Source organism: Haliotis rubra, unplaced genomic scaffold (assembly GCF_003918875.1).
Source record: "Haliotis rubra isolate DU_JTF1 unplaced genomic scaffold, ASM391887v1 Scf888, whole genome shotgun sequence".
Classification (NCBI taxonomy): domain Eukaryota; kingdom Metazoa; phylum Mollusca; class Gastropoda; order Lepetellida; family Haliotidae; genus Haliotis; species Haliotis rubra.
Genome location: NW_025767621.1, coordinates 206852 through 229237, shown reverse-complemented (window position 1 = coordinate 229237; position 22386 = coordinate 206852). Strand labels below are relative to the sequence as shown.

At 40.5% G+C, this 22386-nt stretch overlaps 1 protein-coding gene across 2 annotated transcripts; it reads left to right on the top strand.

Moving 5' to 3' along the window:
* Nucleotides 1-1911: 1911 nt before the first annotated feature.
* Nucleotides 1912-21958, top strand: LOC124263524 (nuclear pore complex protein NUP62-like). Of its 2 annotated transcripts, XM_046698186.1 has the most exons (6): nucleotides 1912-2104; nucleotides 2416-2470; nucleotides 7756-7813; nucleotides 15416-16624; nucleotides 19946-20131; nucleotides 21040-21958. In XM_046698186.1, the coding sequence occupies exons 3-6, from the start codon at nucleotides 7756-7758 to the stop codon at nucleotides 21819-21821; spliced, it is 2235 nt and encodes a 744-aa protein (XP_046554142.1). In that variant the 5' UTR covers nucleotides 1912-2104; nucleotides 2416-2470; the 3' UTR covers nucleotides 21822-21958. The 2 variants fall into 2 exon arrangements, with proteins under 2 accessions (XP_046554142.1, XP_046554141.1); XM_046698185.1 differs by having other exon boundaries at nucleotides 1912-2470.
* Nucleotides 21959-22386: the final 428 nt, after the last annotated feature.

The following is a 22386-nucleotide window of genomic DNA, read 5'->3' as shown; positions in this document are numbered from 1 at the left end:
CTCTGTATAATCCGACATCTGAATTATCCGACAATCTGTGAATTCAGACATATTTTTTTGGGTCCCGGCAGCGTTCTTTTATATTATCATCATTTAAACATTGAATTATCCGACATCTGTACATTCCGAATTCCGACACCATTTTCAGGTCCCAATGACACTAATAATCTGTACAATCCGACAGCCTCTTCCCATATTGGACTAAAATAGACAATCAACCTGTCAATGGCCAGTTGACAACTAACATCCTGTTACTGGTAATCTCTTGGTCCCAGCACTTGCTAATTGGGAGGTAATACGCCTGTACCTTTGTTTTTTACAAGCTGTGTCGTCAATGTGAGGACCTAGCTGTACTATGTGTAACCTAAATGATATTGATGACGAATTTCATTATTCATTTATATGTCCCAAATTAGAATTAGAAAGAGAAACATATATCCAGAAGTATTATTATATTAGACCAAATATGTATAAAATATGTTATAACTTTAAGAAAACTCTCAATCTTTTGTAAAATAATTATGGCTTTATTTAAGAAATAATTTCATTTACTTAATATGTAACTAGCTCGATATACATTGCACCTATCATACCGTTTGTATATACTTTTTATGTTGTATATAAATGTAAATATTATTTATGTACCTCTTATGCTGCAGTTTGCAGCCTGAGTGAATAAAAGTTCAGTTCAGGTATGTTTTGTCAAGCATAGGACGAATGGGCTGAGAAAAGGGATCAGTTAATATTGAATGTGATTGTGAAAGTAGTACATGTATGATAGTGTACTGAAGATAATATATCCAATGATATTCTGTACATGTAAATACAGAATTTGTTTTTCCCCTTTATTTACCAAGAAAATAGCTGTTCAGCTTTAATTTCATGACATAAGCCAGTTACGATGTATGGTACTGTTTGAAAAGTACATGAATTCAAGGAAGAGACATTGAAATATCCAACAGTCTGTATAATCCGACATTTTTTCCCGGTCCCAGTGAGTGTCGGATTATACAGAGTCCACTGTATACATATAGTGTTGTCAGTTCAGTCTCTGATTGTTGTAATACCCTTATCGCGAACACCTGGTGTCATCACTGATTTCTAGTCTCCCACACATATATATCTAAAACCTGTTTTCCTTTTACCCCAAAAAGAATCAGTTCCGGCGGAAACTCAAGACTGCTTCCTCTCTTACGTTGCGGACCGCTTCCGTGGTGTAGTGCTTAGAGCGTCCGCCCGGAGAACGGAAGGTCGCGGGTTCGATCCCCGACCGCGTCATACCAAAAAGACGTTAAAATATGGTACTTGTTGGTCCCTGCCTGGCGCTCGGCATTAATGGGTACAACAAGGACTGGTCGGCTCGGAGTCAATATAATGTGTCTGAGTGGGGTATTCATGCTTCACTGCGTCATGGAATTTCAGTGGGCTAGCACTATAAAAAACAGCTTCAGTCTGGGTTAGTACAAGCAGCCGCACATACACATACACGCGCATGCCCGTCGTCATATGAGCGAAATATTTTCAAGCACGACGTTAAACCCAATTTCACCTCACCTCACCTCTTACGTTGACACTCTACATTGTCTGTATGATTGGATGTGAGCGATCATATCGTTTTGAAATGGAAAATGCTTTTTTCGTTTTATTGAAAGTAGCTTTGATCGATGGGTCCGAATGCATTGTTACTTGGAGCTATTAGTGGGTGCAACTACAATTTTCAAACATATTCTATGACACCTGAGGTTGAATAATTTAATTATACCATTATAACGCCAAATCGTAAATTGTTGAAAGACCAGAAAAGCATCACGTGTAGTCAGTATTTGTCTAATTTGGGTTATTTAGGAAACCTACTCTCCGAGCTGGGAACACTCTGACCCGTTGTGCCAGCCCTATCGTCGTGGACCTTTACAATATATACCCGCAATGTATAATGTATAGCTTGACATCTATCGAACAACATCAAGTTCCGAATCTGTCAATCGATAGCTCAAGTGAATACCCGCGCCTAACACACAGTGATATCTCAGATGACGTGAGGTAGGTGTTGACAGTCAACCGTGACAGAAGCTCCTTTGGGACTGTGTAGTATCCTGCTATCCAGGTAAACGTTTCCTCTTGGAAGATATTTGTCAAAGTTACAGATAGCTCCTGTCAGGCGTGTGGAAACTGTCGGTGAATAATCAGGCAGTCAATGTTCGTGACGATGCCACTTACCTTTATGTCCGGATGACCAATCGAGAGAACAACATCATTGACTTGGTGATAAGCTCTTATGAGGAAGAACTTGGATAACTTGTTTCAAGAACAAGACAAAGGGTGACATATCTTGTTTCATGAGAGGACAGCCAGAGCATGTTCATCGATCCGTTTGACATTTCCATTGGTGACAACTAGCCGGTTTGCATTTTTTAGGAGGGAAATAACAGAGGATTGGGAAACAGCTGGTATCGGAATCAAGCCAGAAAAGGTATTGTAAACCTTGTTGTTTAGGCTATGCGTTATACAAATGTCCATAAAGATCGCTTTGTTTAATGTGATCAACCTTACAACAAAATGGTTCGCGTTAATGAACAGGTGTATTTAGACTTTGAGCCCATGAGCTAATATTGTGAACATCAAGAAACTATGGGGGCGCTGGGGTAACCTAGTGGTTAAAGCGTTCGCTCGTCACACCAAAGACCCGGGTTCTATTCCCCACATGGGTACAATGTGTGAAGCCCATTTTTGCTGGAATATTGTTCAAGCGGCGTAAAACCATACTCACTCACTCACTCAAGAAATTAAGTTGGACAATGTCATTAAACACATTGCTGTATAACTGTGAAATGCAGCTCCAGAAGTTGGAGCAGTAAGGAAGGATAACAATATATGGGTGAATAACTTCTTTGATACAGTGAGAGCGATGTTTCGGTGTAGGTTCAAAACACCGTCATCACTTGCTTGATAACTGTGTTGGAACCTACACCAAAACGTCGCTCTAACTGTATCAAAGAAGTTCATCCATACATTGTTATCCTTCCTTGCATTGTTGTATGTTTAACATAAAATGAAACCCGACTATTGATGTACAGTATTTACAACATGCAACATTTAGCCAATGTATTGAATATTATTACACAAAGGGATTTTTATATTTAATTATTCTTTACAGTAAATGCGTAATTTTAATCTGTATAGTAATTTTTCTCTATATTAAATGCTCAAATTGAATCTGTATATTAATCATTCTGTGGGTTTAAAGCGCACTTTGAATCTATATATTATAATAATTATTCTCTTGGGTAAAAACGCAGTTTGAACATTTTAAAAACTCTGAACGTTTTTTAAGGGTTTGTAAGAAGTAGAGAAACTGATTTCAATAAAAATCTCCTTGTTTTATCCCGATGTTCGAGAGAGCTACGCCTTGTCCGTTTCTCGTGGGTGCAAGATCCAACCCTTAAATAGCTTTGTCTTTTACAGTCAATGCGTCTACTTACATATGTATAGAATGAACATAGAAACACTTCTGCAAAAAAATTCTTATAGTCAATGTTTCTGCTGGCTTAAGTTTACACTGAACATCAGAACTCTTCTGCTGGAATACTCTCATAGTCAATGTGTCTATTTACTTAAGTTGGAACTGAACATCAGAATTCTTCTGCTGCAATATCTTACAGTCAATGTCTCTACTTACATAAGCTTACACTGAATATCAGGGGCTCCTTTCACGAAGCAACCTTTACTAAGGTTAACCTGAACTCCCATTCTTTAACATTGCTCTAAGGTTACCTTAGTGACTTACGATCACCTTAGTGCTTTGTGAAAGGAGGCCCTGAACTCTTCTGCTGATATAATCTCATATTCATTGTGTCTATTTACTGAAGTTGGACCTGAACATCAGAGCTCTCCATTTGTTGTTTCTGCCCGTTTTATGGTTGCTAATGTTAGCCAGTCAAATTATGCCAGTGATTGGGTGATGAATGCGGGAGGGAGTATAGTTTTACTCCGCTTTTAGTTATAGTCCAGCAGTATCACGGCGAGGGACACTGGAAATGGGAATCGAATCAAGGTCTTACCACTATAAGGTCTTACCATTATTTCTGGGTGGTGAATATATGCTCTATGTGGCATGCTGTCATTCCACAAATACGGAAATACCGTAAACTTTGTTGACCAAGAACATGTTTCATCCTGTATCTGGCTGGAGTACATCCATATTTTGAATTTGGCCTCTTTTGGTAGTTCTTGATTGGGGAGGATGACACTGTGTTTTGTTTTGTTTTGTTGTTTGCTTTTTGTGTGGTTCCTTTTTTGTTTAGTTTGTTTTGTTCTTTGTTTGTTTAGTTTTGTTTTTTTTTTCGTTGTTTGTTGGGGGGGTTTGGGGGAGGTTGTTTGTTTCGTTTTGTTTGTGTTGTTTTGTTTTGTTGTTGTGTTGTTTTGTTGTTTTGTTTTTGGTTTTATCTTATCTTTGTTGTTTTGTTTTTGTTTGTTTTTTGTTTGTATGGGTTTTTTGTTTGTTTGTTTTGGGGTTTGGGGTGGTGTGGGGTTTTTATTTTGGTTTTGGGGTTTTGGGGGTGGTTTTTGTTTTTGTTTTGTTGTTGTTGGTTTGTTTTGGGGGTTGTTTTGTTGTTGTTGTTGTGGGGGAGGGGGCGGGGCGTTGTGGGGACGGTTGTTGTTTACTTGGGATTCTTGTGGCAAAAAACTTACCAGTGGTGCTGGTTATCTGTTCATAATTTGGAATCACCTGGATTCATAGACTCATGTTGATAGTAAAGACCGAAATGCACAATGACTTATGCAAAGGGTATTCATTCATTCATTCTCAGGAAATGTTGTTTGGCTACATCTTAAAACTCTTACAAGATTACAATACGTTGTGATGGTATGATGCGTTGCTTTGTTTATTTCTTTGTTTACCGGTGAGGCCGGCCTGTCAATATACCCGTCTGTACCGAACCATCCAATAAATCTCACGAGTATCGATCTACGATGCCAGGTCAGGTCAGACTGACCATCCAATCCTGCTTGTCCCCTCAAACAAGCACGGTTTGCTGAAGATCAATTTAGTTTTTTTACATTCACAGGATCTTATGTGTTGCTGCATCATGTGCACTGTGCTTCGTTGTTATGCACTCTTTACACGTCTGGTGCTGTTACACGACTTAGTCTGTTTTGTCATTGATAAACATATATTGTTCGTTTAAATCATCTTTAACGATCAATGACTGTTGGGTTGTTGATTTCGAAGTCGTGCTGATGGAAATCAGTATCACGATGACAGCATCGTAAAGAAACAAATAATCGTTTATTTAACCTTCCATGTTAAGGTGGTTCCATCTTAAAAAGATGAACCATTCTATATTTACGAAGCTACATTGAAAGGTTGTCTGGTGAGAACATCTCACGTGACAGACATTTTTTGGAACGGTTAACAATCCTGAGTGGCAGGTTACTCTGTATTATCAGTTTTATCTGCATGCTAGATCAATATCAGCTGACGGCTCTTACTGATATATAGCTGCTTGAAGGTACGCCTTCGTTTTCACAAAAAACACACGGCCGGGAGTTCCTGAAATGAATAATTTATCGTCATTTTTAAAACCTACCCTGCGCCTCATACATGTCAGGGTTTAATCTGAGTCAGTGATTTTAGTTTTACGCTGATTTTAGCAATATTCCAGTCATATCACGGCGGGAAACACAAGAAATGGGTTTCACACATTGTGCGCATGTGAGGAATCGAACCCGGGTCTTCGGCGTAATGAGCCAACGCTTTAACCACTAGACTACCCAACCGCCCCTTATTAATCTGAATATTAATAATACCGTTATTATCATTAAGAGGTAGAATAATGAGTAGTTATTATTCCCAATGAGTATTTGTCTTGTACACTGTGCTCAATGCATAAAATGAGGACTCGAAACACAATGTTGGCTTACAACTCCTTTATACCGCTTTCTAACGTTTGATAGTACGGGGAAATATTATCATCTAACACAGACATTGTTTTTGAATTGTGAAATAATTGTGGACTGGCGTTTTCAAGAACCCTTGCCTATTCTCCATGGCTAGTTTCAAAGGCTGATAAAAAACTCAACTTTTCACAAAACTGGTATAGCTCAATACAACAGAGCCCAAAGGTAAGCTATTGTAAATATTTAAAAGACAAACACTGCTTTATTATCATCTAACAAAGCAAAACATTTGTAAAATCAGTCTAAATGATTTTATATTATGTCTGGTCCAGACTCGAGTGTTTACACACCGCGTCGTACAACGGTAATACTACTGAAGGCGGCGTCAAACAAACACATAATGACGATATAGCCACAACTGTACAATCGATTTCAGGATGTGGAAAGGGTTTTGTCGTGTCTGTTGTTAAGATATATTGATGCTGAAAAGTAATTTCCTACATGCTTTACCTTAACTCTACTAGATAATGTGTGTGTTCCGTCAGTGAAAGGACAAAACAGAACAAGCAAAGCTTACATGGGATTTAGGAATATGATTTACGTGTCTAAATCAATGAACGAGACAGTTTTAAAGAGGCAATTGCTTCAAAAAAGATGACACCAGGTGTTCGTGAAACGTTTGATCACGAAAAACAGCTACGACTATTAAGGTCTAGGAATATGGTCCTTCTCAATGTGCTTGCTGCAAATGACAAGACTATCATCTGCATTTGCACCAATGGGCTGTCAAGCACGGCTATAGGCTTGCTTAAGAAACTAATCATCCCCAGATGATTGCCAATGCACAACAAACAACCAATTAAATGAACAAAGCAAGTCATGAGTAGTGTTTGTTCACATGACGAAATGGTTGATGGTTGATGTTGTCAGTAAGTGACTGAAAAGTGTTGCTCTACGCCGCTTCGTTACATAAGTGACCGACGGTAGATCGATGCTCATGCTATTGATTATTTACAGAGCGCCGCCATACAGCTGGAATATTGCTGACTACGGCGTCAAACAACAACAACAAACAGCTAATGATAAGATAGTCCGCCTTTAACCACTTGAAACTTTATAATCAGGACGAATACTAATTTGGAACCCACGACATAGGATTCAAGTCTGAGGGAAGCAATTTTAAACAAATATTATAATGAAATGCATTTCAATGTTGTTTCCCATACTGCTCTGATAACTGTTCTTAAAACTGTAAATTCATTGTTTCTGATGTTTCGTTCTGGTAGTCATGACATTTATGATAATGTTTATGGTATTTATGAGTGATGAGTGAGTTTAGTTTTTCACCGCACTTAGCAATATTCCAGCTATATGGCGGCGGTCTGTAAATAATCAAGTCTGGACCAGACAATCCAGTGATCAACAGCATGAGCTTCGATCTGCGCAACTGTGAACTGATGATATGTGTCAACCAAGCCAGCGAGCCTGACCACCCGATCCCGTTAGTCACCTCTTACGACAAGCATGGGTTACTGAAGATCAACATTCTAACCCGGACCTTCACGGGTATTGTTACTTATGAAGGCCTATGAGAGTAAAGGAATGCCCCTGGCAATCGTTATGATTGCTAATGCGTTGAGGATAAGCCAGATGTGTGTAATGTTGATGACATAATGTTCGTTCCTGAGACCTGATATCATGGAGCCGGTCGAGATAATTAAGCTTATGTTGATTCGGCGACCATAAAAAAGAAAAACCAATTCTTGATCTTAAACATCCTGTATGTTTAATCTAACTTAACCTCCCCAGAATCATGTTGTCATTATGTCGACTGAACAGTCTGTACTTGTGTTGCAGATGACTTGGAGACCGAGAGATTCACTGTGTGTTTTTATCTGGCTCACTCTTCTTGTAGGTAAGTGTCTCTGTAATATTGTAACGGTTGAACATGTTTACTCGTTCAACATGATGTAAGTGAGTACCCTTTTTATATTGTATAGGTAAGTACACGTATAACATGATATAAGTACCTCTTTAATAATGTGTCCCCATAACCTTTGTGTTGGTAAGCATCTCTTGTTTAACATGGACTCGTGAGATATTAGAAGTACATTTTGTGTACTTCGTTAATGCATTGTCACTAAACAGCTCTTTTATATTAGGTAACTGAGAAAGCATCCCTTCGTGTTATGTGTTTCTCATTATATTGTTGGTTATTTAATGACGTTGGCGATACACATACATTCATATAAAGACTTTCCAGTTAACTATGCTGTTTCAAGGCAGAGCAAGTATCATAATTATATATTATCCGAATTTCCATCATTTCATATCTTCAAGCAAAATTATTAAGGGTATCATGTAAATTCAGAATACCTTATCTTAACTCTTTCTTAAAAAAAGTGGGGCGGTGGGGTAGCCTAGTGGTTAAAGCGTTGGCTCGTCACGCCGAAGACCCGGGTTCGATTCCCCACGTGGGTACAATGTGTTAAGCCCATTTCTGGTGTCCCCCGCCGTGATATTGCTGGAATATTGCTAAAAGCGGCGTAAAACTAAACTCACTCACTCACTCTTAAAAAAAGTTGCGTAACAAAAACCAAACCCTCTCAACGATGTGCTGAATGTCCAAGTAAAATACAGATTGACCCAAAACTATGAATAGAACGAAATTAGGAAATCAGATTACGTCCACCATACATTGCATTATGTATACGTGATTAGGCCCTCTGCGGGCATTACGCTGTATATACGTGGCTGTGTTGTCTATATGTTACATTAATAATGCATGTATCTTCGTCCTCTATTCATGAGACGGTGCCCTCACATTACGTCACTATGCTCATTATGAACCTCACTCGACCCACTGTAAGTGTCCCTTCGTCCAGTATGAACGTCACTACGCCCTGTTCGAACGTCACTACGATATGTACGAACATCACTGTGCCCAGTATGAACGTCACTACGCCCTGTACGAACGCCACTACGACATATACGAACGTTACTGCACCCAGTATGAACGTTATTACGCCCTGTACGAACATCACTGCGCCCAGTATGAACGTTACTACGCCCTGTACGAACGCCACTACGACATATACGAACATCACTACACCTAGTATGAACGTTATTACGCCCTGTACGAACGTCACTACGACATGTACGAACATCACTGCGCCCAGTATGAACGTCACTACGCCCTGTACGAACGTCACTATGACATATGCGAACATCACTACACCCAGTATGAACGTCACTACGCCCTGTACGAACGCCACTACGACATATACGAACGTTACTGCACCCAGTATGAACGTTATTACGCCCTGTACGAACATCACTGCGCCCAGTATGAACGTCACTACGCCCTGTACGAACGCCACTACGACATATACGAACATCACTACACCTAGTATGAACGTTATTACGCCCTGTACGAACATCACTGCGCCCAGTATGAACGTTACTACGCCCTGTTCGAACGCCACTACGACATATACGAACATCACTACACCTAGTATGAACATCACTGCGCCCAGTATGAACGTCACTACGCCCTGTACGAACGTCACTACGACATATGCGAACATCACTACACCCAGTATGAACGTTATTACGAACTGTACGAACGTCACTACGACATATGCGAACATCACTACACCCAGTATGAACGTTATTACGAACTGTACGAACGTCACTACGACATGTACGAACATCACTGCGCCCAGTATGAACGTTATTACGCCCTGTACGAACGTCACTACGACAAATACGAACATCACTGCACCCAGTATGAACGTTATTACTCCCTGTACGAACGTCACTACGACATGTACGAACGTCACTGCGCCCAGTATGAACGTTGTTACGCCCTGTTCGGACGTCACTAGATATGTACGAACATCACTGCGCCAAGTATGGACGTTATTACTCCCTCTACGACTGTCACTACAACATATACGAACATCACTGTGCCTAGTATAAACGTTGTTACGCTTTGTACGAACGTCCTACGACATATACGAACGTCAGTGCTCCCAGTATGAACGTTATTACGCCCGGTACGAACGTCACTGCACCCAGTATGAACGTTATTACGCCCTGTACGAACGTCACTGCGCCCAGTATGAACGTTATTACGCCCTGTACGAACGTCACTGCGCCCAGTATGAACGTTATTACGCCCTGTACGAACGTTACTATGGACTGTGTTCTTAACCTAATTTCGTGTATATATCAATCAGTTATTAAGAAATTCACATCACTTTCATGAGTCATTTAACACTCTACACAAACGGAATCTTAACTGAAGAGGTTGAGTTAGCGGAAGTCTTTTTCCTTCCTGGTTGTCTCTGGTTCGCTTCCCTCTTCACGCTTACTTCTTGGATGAAAGTTTGCCTGACTTTGTTATTAAAAATTTTAAGGCCTCTCGTGTACATTCTGATAGCCCTTTGAATACGAACTCCTTCCCTTTATCGAAAGCCTTTTGTCTATCTTCTAGGTGGTAGCCGAACTATCGATAAGTCTAAGATGACAGAAAAAATATCCTTTCTTTAGCGATCGAAAGTATCCTAGCTGTACCTCTTGTGATTGCAAAACGAGGAAGGGTGCTATGACTAAAACACATGGTGTAAGGAAGTTCAACATTACTCGTTCAAGCATGTTATTTCCTTAGATTATCAAGTCATTCATCATAATGGATTATTTCTTGATTGCGCTGCAGTTGGTCTTTTTCGATGTATAATAAGCATGCCTGCATTATGCAATTAAGGACAACGATCGAATTATTTGCAGTTTAGATACCTCAGAATCGAACAGTGACCGAGTAAGTGGTATCAAGTACCGGTACTTCTGGATAACCTGCTGGGCTAAAGAAAGCATACGCCCATGTCGTATGGCGACTGAGTAAGACCACAATGATGCGTTGTGTAAAAATGTCCTATATCTATATATATTCACTCTGTGCACAGAGGGGGCGGTGGGCTAGCCTAGTGGTTAAAGTGTTCGCTCGTCACGCCTATGACCCGAGTTCGATTCCCCACATGGGTATAATGTGTGATCCCCATTTCTGGTGTCCCCTTCCGTGATATGGCTTGAATTTTGCTTAAAAAAAGCATACTTGCTCTTTCACTCTATACATACCGAAAACTGGACTTTGAGATCATGGACATTTTAAGGAAATGTTTTTGAAATTGCGTACTTAGTCTTCGCCGAAATGCATTCTTGGAACCTTACAAAAGGAAATACGGTAACAAGACTTTATTGATTATCGATTACCTTATGATAAATACAGGATCAGGTATCATGAAATTACGAACATAGATTTTTAGGCGAAAACTACAAGTAATTACAAGCCAACAGGAAATATACACGCCATTGTTTGGGGCAATATAAAGGATGCATTATCATGCATGCGTTACAGACACAATGCATGATGTCGTAAGTCACATGTCACTCACGCAGATAATGCTTATCTCCAGTCTCTCCGGCGACATTATAATGGAATATGATGGAGTATGAAACAATGGTATTACCGAGTCAACATGGCGATATATTGAATCAAGTCAATTCATTACGGGGAGAAAGTCACAGCCAGTAAATATAGTAACTACAATCCTGACGACAGCTTCCGAACTGTAAACATGCTTTTATGGACTTGATGAATTTATAATGGGCAGCTTTAATTCACCATAAAAGAAAATAATTGCATCACCTAAACCACGATATGGGACCAGCATTGAAAGGAAAACAACATCGACATCGGCGTAATTTTTTGGCATGTTTTCGGAATGTCAGGAGATAATTGAATCGATGGGCATTAAATATGCATAAGCAATTGATGCACATATTTGAACACAATGTCATGTGTATGCAGCAAAAGTTTGATGGCAAAATAGATGGCACTCGTGCTAGTACTAGTAGTACTTTGGTGTTTGGTTTGTGTGTTTCACTCATCAACATTGCAGCTAAAGTAGTCGTAGTAGTTGTAGTAGTAGCAGTAGTAGTTGCAGCAGTAGTAGTAGTAGCAGCAGCTGTAGTAGTAGTAGTAGCAGTAGTAGTAGCAGCTGTAGTAGTAGTGGTAGTAGCAGTAGCAGCAGTAGCAGTAGTAGTAGTCGCACTAGCAGTAGCAGCTGTAGTAGTAGTAGTAGTAGTAGCAGCAGTAGCAGCTGTAGTAGTGGTAGTAGTAGTAACAGTAGCAGCAGTAGTAGTAGTGGTAGTCGCACTAGCAGTAGCAGCTGTAGTAGTAATAGTAGTAGTGGTAGTAGTAGTAGCAGCAGCAGTAGTAGTTGCAGTAGTAGTAGCATCAGCAGCAACAGCAGTAGTAGTAGTAGTAGCAGCAGTAGTAGTAGTAGTAGCAGCAGCAGCAGCAGTAGTAGTAGCAGCAGCAGCAGCAGTAGTAGTAGTAGTAGTAGCAGCAGTAGTCGTGCTAGTAGTAGCAGTAGTAGTCGTGGTAGTAGTAGCAGTAGTAGTCGTGGTAGTAGTAGCAGTAGTAGTAGCAGCAGCAGCAGTAGTAGTAGTAGCAGCAGTAGTAGTAGCAGCAGTAGTAGTAGTAGTAGCAGCAGCAGTAGTAGTAGTAGTTGTAGCAGCAGTAGTAGTAGTAGTAGCAGTAGTAGCAGTAGTAGTAGCAGCAGTAGTAGTAGTAGTAGTAGTAGTAGCAGCAGCAGCAGTAGTAGTTGTAGTGGAAAAGCCTTACCAAGACGTTACTGAATATCAATACTGGTTTATTTTATGATTATCAAATTACGAACACACAGTTTTCAGCGGAAACGACAAACAAACAGGAAATGTGCACCACATTGCCTTGGGCAATATAAAGGACACGTTACCACACAGGCGAAACGGACACAATGAAAGAACGCTCGCACCGATTCGATAATGCTTATCTCAAATCTCTTTGGCGACGTCATGATGAAATTTGATGTAAAACAGTTGGAGTTATCGACTCTGTCAACATGACGATGTATTAAATGGATGATGATTATCATGGACGGAAGTCACTGCTAGTAAATATAGTAACGACTTCCCCGACAGAACAATAGCTCCGTAAATACCTATTTATTGATTTGATGCATTTATAATCGCGAGTTTTAATCCACTATTAAAAAACCAATAAAGGCATCACTGTTCCAAGACTCGAGGCGGGGAAGGTAAAACAAACAAAATCGACATGGACGTTTTTGTAAATTTTTTAACATGTCAACAAATAATTTAATCGATTTTCATGAAAAACGTGCATTTTGTAAAGAGCATCGGGTCATTCCATATGAGGATTTCATTATAGGGCCAAAAGCAATAAAACCTATTATCACGATACATGTATATCTCGAGTCTGTACAATTTGGAATATATCCTGGACATGTTTCAATGAATCTAATGAATCACTATCGAACAGTGATATTGCTAGTGTTTTGTGACTGTACGCTCTTCCACATGAGGGGCGGTGGGGTAGCCTAGTGGTTAAAGCGTTTGCCCGTCAAGACGAAGACCCGGGTTCGATTCCCCACATGGGTACAATGTGTGAAGCCCATTACTGGTGTCCCCCGCCGTGATGTTGCTGGAATATTGCTAAAAGTGGCGTAAAACCATACTCACTCAGTCACTCTCCCACGTGGAGCACCTGTGCATGCAAAGGAAAGGAAATTCTACACGTAAATAAAACGGGAAAAGGTGTTACAAATTAAAACAGAAAAATACAGCAGGAAATTTGCTGGAATAATTAAGACCAACGGAAGATAATTTGGTTCAAAATCTCTTCCAGCTGTAATTCAGTTTAATGATCAGGGGCTCCTTTCACAAAGCACTAAGGTGATCGTAAGTCACTAAGGTAACCTTAGTGCAATGTTAAAGAATGGGAATTAAGGTTAACCTTAGTAAAGGTTGCTTCGTGAAAGGAGCCCCAGGGCACCCTTTTCACAAAGTTATCGTAGCGCTACGACTGTCGTACCTCATATACTGTAACATAGAGTTTGTAGCGCTACGATAGCTCTGTGGAACGGGGCCCAAATTGGTGTGGGAGAAAAGATGGCCGTTTTGTAAACGAGTGCCACTAGAGGGTTATAACAAACGAAGGTTGTTAAATAGAACTGAATTTCATTCGAACTCACAATCAGCGCATCCTGACTCGGCCATGACTATTGACAGCTTAAAGGGTTATCTCTGAGATGAAAATTTGAGCAACCACGTAACTAAATCCTCAAAAACACCTTCTTACATAAAAGTTCATGTGTGGTAGAAAAATGCATTGTTTTTCCGGCTTGGTGGTGCCGAAGGCTTATTATCATAATTGCTAGAGGTATGATAATCGCATTCATCCTACTGACATTTCTCGAAAATAACTTACGCGTGAAACCTTATGCGCCATGCTTGGCGGTCTTTATGTCACGATTAGTGCTTCTGGTAATTTAGGTTACCATCAAAGATTAAATGAACGATCAGACTTCTTGTTCATATGAATCGAACAGAGCATAAGCGGATTCGAAGGGTCTGTTTAGAAAGTAATTATGATTGGACCATTGTACCCTTGCTTTACACTGTAACTAAACATAGAGTATGCACTAATGGTGGTTTGGTTTGTTGTTTAACGCCACAATCAACAATACTCCAGCTATATGGCAGCGGTCTGTAAATAATCGAATCTGGACCAGACAGTCCAGTGAGCAGCAGCATGAGCATCGATGAACGCAATTGGAATACGATGACATGTGTCAACCAAGTCAGCGAGCAAGACCACCAGATCCCGTTAGTCACCTCTTACGACAAGCACGGGTTACTAAAGACCAATTCTAACCCGGATCTCATGCACTGATGTAAATACAGAGATATGTTGTTTCATCTGCCCCTTTACTCGCCATGTCAACTCTCAAAGATATATATTATCAGCCTTTATTATATGCTCTTAATGCTGAGCGCCAAGAAGGGTAACAGAAAACACAATGTTTCAGAGAATGGGAACCACTAGGCAGGTGCTCTATCCTCTTCGGGTATATGAAACCTCTTGAATCCAAATCAAGGATTATAGATACAGCTCAGGTCTCTGTACATACATGTAAATCAATCGCCCTGAATGTGGGGGTGTCCGGATAAACAGGGTTCGGGTTGTTGATAGAGCAAGTGCTAGGGAGGAAATGGAACCTGGAAACATGTTAATTAGTTCCCAGAATTAATACTTCTTTGTATGACAGATACATATTGCAGGTCAGTTTGTGAACTTAAAAACGTTGATTACAAATATAGGGTCAACGCGAGAACAAAACAGTATTGATTACCCAAAGGCACGTATAACACTATGCCTTAAAGACAATTTAACGTTGAAAATTAAACCCTTTAAACACCGTTAACATATTTTTTAAAGTTTTGTTTTATGTATTTCAAAATCTGTATAATGATTGTCTGGTCAAAACTTGATTATTTACAGACCACAGCCATATAGCTGGAATATTGCTGAATGCAGCGTTAAACGACGAACAAACTGTTACATTAATTGTAAGTGAACGGTTAATGTGTGCCTTTGTTTTTGCAGCTGAAGTTCCAGGATATACAGTTGATGGCAAAAACTACATCATTGCATGCCCCAGGTCCCAGTCCACAAATACTGTGAAGTGTACTCTGCTTGTCCAGGGCTCAGAAGGCACAAGTATCACCATCAACGGCTCTGGAACTGGTTATCCCAAAACGGAAACAATCACAGACGCACTGGAGATATCAATCATCATACAGGATACGTCTTCATCTGTCTTCATACTCACAGTGACTACAACAGACGTGGTGTCAATCTTTGTGCAAAATGAAGCAAGCGGTTTAATAACAAGTTCCTATCTGGCTTTGGCTTTTGACGAAGACCTAAATGCGCCCTACACTGGGGCTGGCATGGAGAACGCCTTTGTGTCCTTCCCAGTATCATCACCAGAAAAGAACCTGTACGTAGTGGGTTCGGCATATGCAGGTACAGTAGTGACAATTGCCCTGGTGTCTACTGGGCCTGTTGCGGTGCAAAGTGTAACGTACAATAGCGGAGACACGATATCTGTGTCTGTAGATGCACTACAAGGCATTGAGATTACCACAGGGGAAGACTTGTCAGGGAGTCTTCTTACCTCGGATAAACCCGTTGGAGTGTTCTCAGGAACCATCATTGGAGAAACTCTGGAACAAACCCCCACTATGTCCAAATGGGCTATGCCTACTCCTGTTGTCAACATGGATATCTGCAATTCCTTCAAGATTTTGGCAGTTGCGTCAGGAGCGGGATCGTTACAGATTAATGAAAACGATTTTGTGGTTAATGTTGACTTGCTCAAAGCTGGCGCTTACCAACACTTGCCCAACAAAACTTCAATGGTACAAACACCATCATCCCTAGTCGGGATGCAATGTCGGATTGGTGTAAACAACAAACCTCTGTTTCTAACTATGGCTACTTTTTCGCAACTTGGAACTGAATTCAAGTGTTATACATTTTCTGGATTTGTAAATACAATGTACATTATAGCTTTCAAGGACGTCCCCATTTCATATGATATAAATGGAGAATCGTTTAACTTTACAGTGGTTGACACATACTCAGCTAGCACTGTCTCTACCTATAGGGGGAGTGTGCCTGACGGGTTTTTTGTCATGAAAGCATACGACACCTTTCCCTTCTTACCATATGTCGTTGGAGTTACCTCAGATGGGTCAAGGACGTATGCACACGCATGCGCGAAAGGTTCTTTGGGGTCACTTCTGCCGGGTAAGTATAAAATTGTAATTAAACAAGTATTGACAGCAATATCCTAAACGTACGAGCTTCCACGGACGTACATGCCGCCACATGCCCACAAATCACATCGGATACTGGGGTGAAACGGTATACCACGGTAATAGTAGAACGGCTGTATTTTGCTTTCGGTTCGGTATACCGCAATGCATAAAAAGAAAAATGATATTTTCGGTTTCATTTCTGACTAGTCATAAAATGATAGTTTTGTTCATTCCAAATAACAAATATTATGGTTATTTTATTCCATGTTATTAAACAATGTAGGGTTTGGCTCTTGTTAATTTTCTGCATTATGATCATATTCCATATACCGAACCGAAAAGGACCGAACCGAAGGCCTTGTACCGCAATAAGTACCGTACCGTGGTAAGAGCGTACCGCTTCACCCCTATCGGATACTAGCTTGTGTGGCGTTTTTCAGTCTATATCTTAATATGCACGTTTGTGTTGTGTCATATTTATCAATATTACTATTTTAGATGAAATATAAAGGCGATAGCTTTGTTGATGACACCATCGTCATATTTGTAATGATGTTTGTGTTATATACATCATGTGTTAAAGCGCCATCTTCAAGCTTTCTTATAGGTCCAGGAAAGATAATTTTAGCGTACTAGATCTGCAAAATTCAAAACATGAGGAAAATGATTACGCTTGTTGATATATGTGTTCCTATGAATGGCGGGGCGGTGGGGTAGCCTATTGGTTAAAGCGTTGGCTCGTCACGCCGAAGACCCGGGTTCGATTCCCCACGTGGGCACAATGTGTTAAGCCCATTTCTGGTGTCCCCCGCCGTGATATTGCTAGAATATTGCTAAATGAGGCGTAAAACTAAACTCAGTCAGTCAGTCAGTCCTATGAATGGCAGTAGCACTTGTCATATTTGCATGAACCTAAATATATGGATTTGTTAAAAGGTGTCGGCTAAATTGCTCTATTTAGAGGTTTTCAGGAAGCTCTTTTGCCGATATTTGAACATGAAATCCTCTTTGATCACAGGCGTTTTAGACAATTTTGGAAAATATATTAAAATCAAATTGTAAAGAATAGTCTTATGACAACTTGCATGCAACAAAAGAACAAATGCTAGTTACGATAGATCGAAACGTATTTTACAACTTCAATATCTAGACCGTTTATGCTATTGTAAATTATTATTCACATTTGGCCATAAATGGCTTATATATCCAGCTTTGTCCTACAACTCACACATAACGTCATCAACGTCTCGTTACAACGACAGGTGCTGCAAACAATGCACAGTAACCTTGCACTTTTCGCATTGGCGACTTCAGTCGTCGTCAGCGGCTATGAAGGTTTGGTACCAGTGTACCTTCAGTTCATTCTGCCTATTAGATTAATTAAAGCATAGTCACTCAAGCATACTGGGCTAGTTCATTACTGTTGATGGTTGAACTAGGCCAAACTTCAAAACCGCTCAACCATAAAGTTGTTTTGATAAGACTGTAGGCAAAATGAACAGAAGGAACATTGGGAACATCCCGTCTATAAACATTCATCCTCGACACCTTCATCCACCGATTACATCTGAATGTAGGTTCGACGCAATACTCTGATGTATATAACAGCTGACACTGTTTTCTTGTGAAACGTCCACCATATTACAAGCAATGCCATGCTATAGCTATTTATACAAAATGTAATACAAATTAGCAAAAAATATAGGGGAAGCGCTGTTTTTCAGGGCATTGTCATTTGCAGAAGTCCTAGGTCTTCAATTAACTGCAGTTAAAGGTCATATGCAACCATAATTAAAACACACTTATCACTTATTCATGACATATAATATACATTGCTGATTGAGAAAAAAACAACAACAAAAATTATAAGCGTACAATCGCGAATCAAAAGTGCAATATTTTGTACTTGGGTGTACTTCCCTCGAAACGAAGCACCCGGGAGACCAAACCCAGTCAAAGCGGGTGGGTGTGCACTCAAGTGTAACGAAGTCATTTGCCGATACCCTGAGGGCTCATTTTGTGTATGTGTGTGTGTGTGCGTGCGTGTGTGTGTGTGTGCCAAGCAAGAGTGACAACGGTATAAGAATCCATACCGAAACGTCGCATCATATACAATAAAAGAAGTTGTTATCCATAAATAATGTGTATAGAGATGTTGGGTTTTGTAAATACATGCTCTCTGCATTTGCATTCGATCCAATCAACAAATACTGAGATGGTGAACTACTGCGTGGCTGGAAACTGTCGTTCTTCCAAGTACAAAGCAGGACTTGAAACTGACAATCTGAGTTTGCACTCGTTTCCGTCCGATCCAGTCATCCTAGAAAAATGGATGTAGTTTGTTTGCAACCCACAGAGATAATCACATGTCATGTGTACAAGTACCACACCTGCCTGTCTGTGTAATACATAATGTGACAGAGACTCAGGTACACGAGCCATAAATCACTGTATTTTGTTTATGGTGTATAGCCTGATAAGTGTTAAGTTCCAATTGCATGTGGTCAATTATTGAAGTTGTGCATTGCATATTGTCATGAGCAGACAGGCAGGCAGACACATAGGTGTCAATAAAACAGACACTGAGTTTAGTCTGTGACAGAGACTGCTTATCACAATCAACATATTTTCTATGTTTCCATAGACATGTATTACATTCCAGTTTTCAAGCTGAGCAATTTTTAACAAAGAAATTAGTATTTCTAATGCTACGCTTTTTTTGAAAACTTGGTTTGCAAATCTGCAACCAAGTATGGGACCTGTGTATTTTTATTACTGCAGACCCAAGATGCTTGTAATCACAAGAAAAATCTTTTGTTCTCCAACTTCGACCACAGCGATAATCCTTGCACGCATCACTTGCTGTGTTTTTACGAGTCGCCTTCCCGGTTCAAGCCGCGTGAACCTAATCACTGCGCATGCGCTATGGACGCAGCGCAGCACAGCTGTTGAAACCACTTTTAGTGAATCGCTTGAACTACAATTTCGCGGGGTTGTTTTCATTGCGTTATTTTTCAACTTCATAAGTTGAATTTGCATTTTTGATAATTTGTTACTGTAAGTCCATACCGAAAGGTATCAGAATCTGCAAAGTTGTGTCTTGCGTTGCATGTGACCTTTAATGTTTGTGTGGTACTTATTCCGTAGGTGTATCAACCCTACAGTTAATGTTAGTGGTACTTTTATCGGAGGTGTATGCACCTAAACCTTGTGGCAGATTAGTGATTTGTACTCATTTTGTTCAAATGCTGTTCAACTTTAAACCTTTCTTACCTACTCTCAAATCCAAAATAATTTATTCCTTTTACAGAACCAACCACTAGCCTTTCAGTTGATGTAACCTCCACGTTAGATCCGGGTTCTGAATCTGTCCTCATGACGTCATCGAGTATTGAAACGTCTGCAGACGTCACACTTTCATCCAGTATGGATATTACGCCAAGTACTACACTTCAAGACAGCTCCTCGCAGAGTATGGAGTATTCTACATCATTAGGTACGACTAGTGACAGTATCGATATAATTATTGCTTACTTCTCAAAAGTAATGATTTGATCAATCACAATCATCAACCAGATCGAGCTTTCTTCCCTACGATGGGATGGTACAGTTTTGCAAATGAAAACTAAATATGAAATTCCTGTAATATACAGACAATATCCATTCATTCTGAAAAAAATCAAGCTGTCTTGTTAGGAAGCTCCTGACATATAGCTGGAATGTTGCTGAGTGCGGCGTAAAACTACACTAAACTAAACTGTTAGGAAGCTCGGGTCAAGGTCAAGGGCGTCGTACTGTCGGTTGCCTCTCTTACCTGCTTGATTCAAATTGCAGACGGTTCTGACCATAGGTTTATCGGTCTGTGTGATCAGCTATGGTTGTGAATAATTTTCCATAAGGTCAGGTCGATATTGCTGAAATATTGCTGAAATATTGCTGATCATGTGGTGACAACATGTCTCTGACCTCCAAGAGGCAGCATGAAGGATCCAATTGAGATTAAACGTCCATTTATTCATATAATTCATCACTCGTTGTCATGCTGAAAACGGAAACCTGAAATTAAGTTGTTGTGAACAGGATGTCCTCTCAATGTGAATATTCTTCCAGTACACATATATTGCTCAGATATTGCTGACCTAACTTTTTACCGTATTGTCACTCCTCAATAAGACTAAATCTGCAGGTTCCATCACTGACTGACTGAGTTTGGTTTTACGCCGCTTTTAGCAATATTCCAGCAATATCACGGCGGGGGACACCAGAAATGGGCTTCACTCATTGTACCCATGTGGGGATTCGAACCCTGGTCTTCGGCGTGACGAGCCAACGCTTTAACCACTAGACTACCCCACCGCCCCTTACATCACTGTATCTAAACAAGTGTATTATTGTTATTGTTAGCTTCAAGTCTCATGGATCTCGTGTCGTCATCAGGGATGCCAAGTGATGCTGTATCAAGTTCTACTCCAGTAATCAGTTCCTCATCTGCAACGGCAGACGCGTCATTTGTGTCGACTGCTCAGGTCGCGGATAGCACTGCATCGCCTTCCCTATCGACTACGGCTGCACCATCAACTGATGTTGCGACTTACTCCTCTCCTCTGGCAACTTCTACCAGCAGTATCGATGTAACCAGCTCAGCCATAGCCTCTACCGGCAATGACGCAATCTACAGTTCTATTCCCGCCTCTACCAGCAGTAACGCAATCTACAGTTCTATTCCCGCCTCTACCAGCAGTAACGCAATCTACAGTTCTATTCCCGCCTCTACCAGCAGTAACGCTGTCACTAGTTCAGTTGTGTCTGCATCGCCCACTGGAAGCACCATAACATCGTCGGTTTCGGCAACACCGGTGCAGACAACGGCGCTCGCTACTGTCACAGAGAACAGCACGGGAGGCTTACAGGAGGTTTGTCTTTGTAGGTGTGGTGAGAGGGTGATTTTGCCCAACGAAACCCAACAATTTCTGGAACAATATGACATAGATATTAAAATAAACCTAACCCTTGATGCCAAGACACTATCGGCCTACATTCGCGCTAAAACCAGCGCTGATGACGAGCGCCCGTCTGCTCAGAACTTTGGCTACCTAGGTATTTGTATGTTGACCATTACGTTTGGGTTTTTGATTTTATTGGATATTCTGAATATGTGTCAGTTCGTCTTATCAAAGAAGAAATAAGTCCCTAAATGTGAAATTACACAAGAATGTATGCATGACTCTTGTTTCGCAAAACATGGACCTGAACAAGAACATGAATAAGGCCAGTGAGTGCGTGAGTGAGTGAGTTGGAGAGTGGGTGGGTGGGTGTTTGGGTAGGTGAGTGAGTGCGTGCGTGCGTGCGTGCGTGAGAGAGTGAGAGAGTGAGTGAGCGAGTGAGTGAGCTAGTGAGTGAGCTAGTGAGTGAGTGAGTGAGTGAGAATGAATACCTGCATACTATATAGTTCCGCACATTTGAGGCTTCCTGTGTATAATAGACGATATTTTAAATGCAATCTGAGCCCCAGTGACAACGCGTTTAATATACCGGTGTTAGAGTTACACTTAGTCTGCACGATAAAAAAACCAGAAGGGCAAAAGTATACAACTGAAAGCTGGACACCAGTTACAAGGGTTATCAAAACCGCTAGGCTACCCCACCGACCCCAGCCCGATTTGAGATACCTCTTGATGTACTCGATGTATTTCTATCAAATACATCATCTTCGAATAACTATTTTCAGTTTGTTTCTTGTCAAGCCATTAT

Excerpts from the sequence above, each read along its gene's own strand:
- LOC124263524 (XM_046698186.1), top strand. The coding sequence starts at position 7,756 with ATGACTTGGAGACCGAGAGATTCACTGTGTGTTTTTATCTGGCTCACT. Across the intron at positions 7,814-15,415 it reads CTGGCTCACTCTTCTTGTAG|CTGAAGTTCCAGGATATACA; the intron begins GTAAGTGTCTCT and ends TTGTTTTTGCAG. Across the intron at positions 20,132-21,039 it reads GGAGTATTCTACATCATTAG|CTTCAAGTCTCATGGATCTC; the intron begins GTACGACTAGTG and ends TGTTATTGTTAG.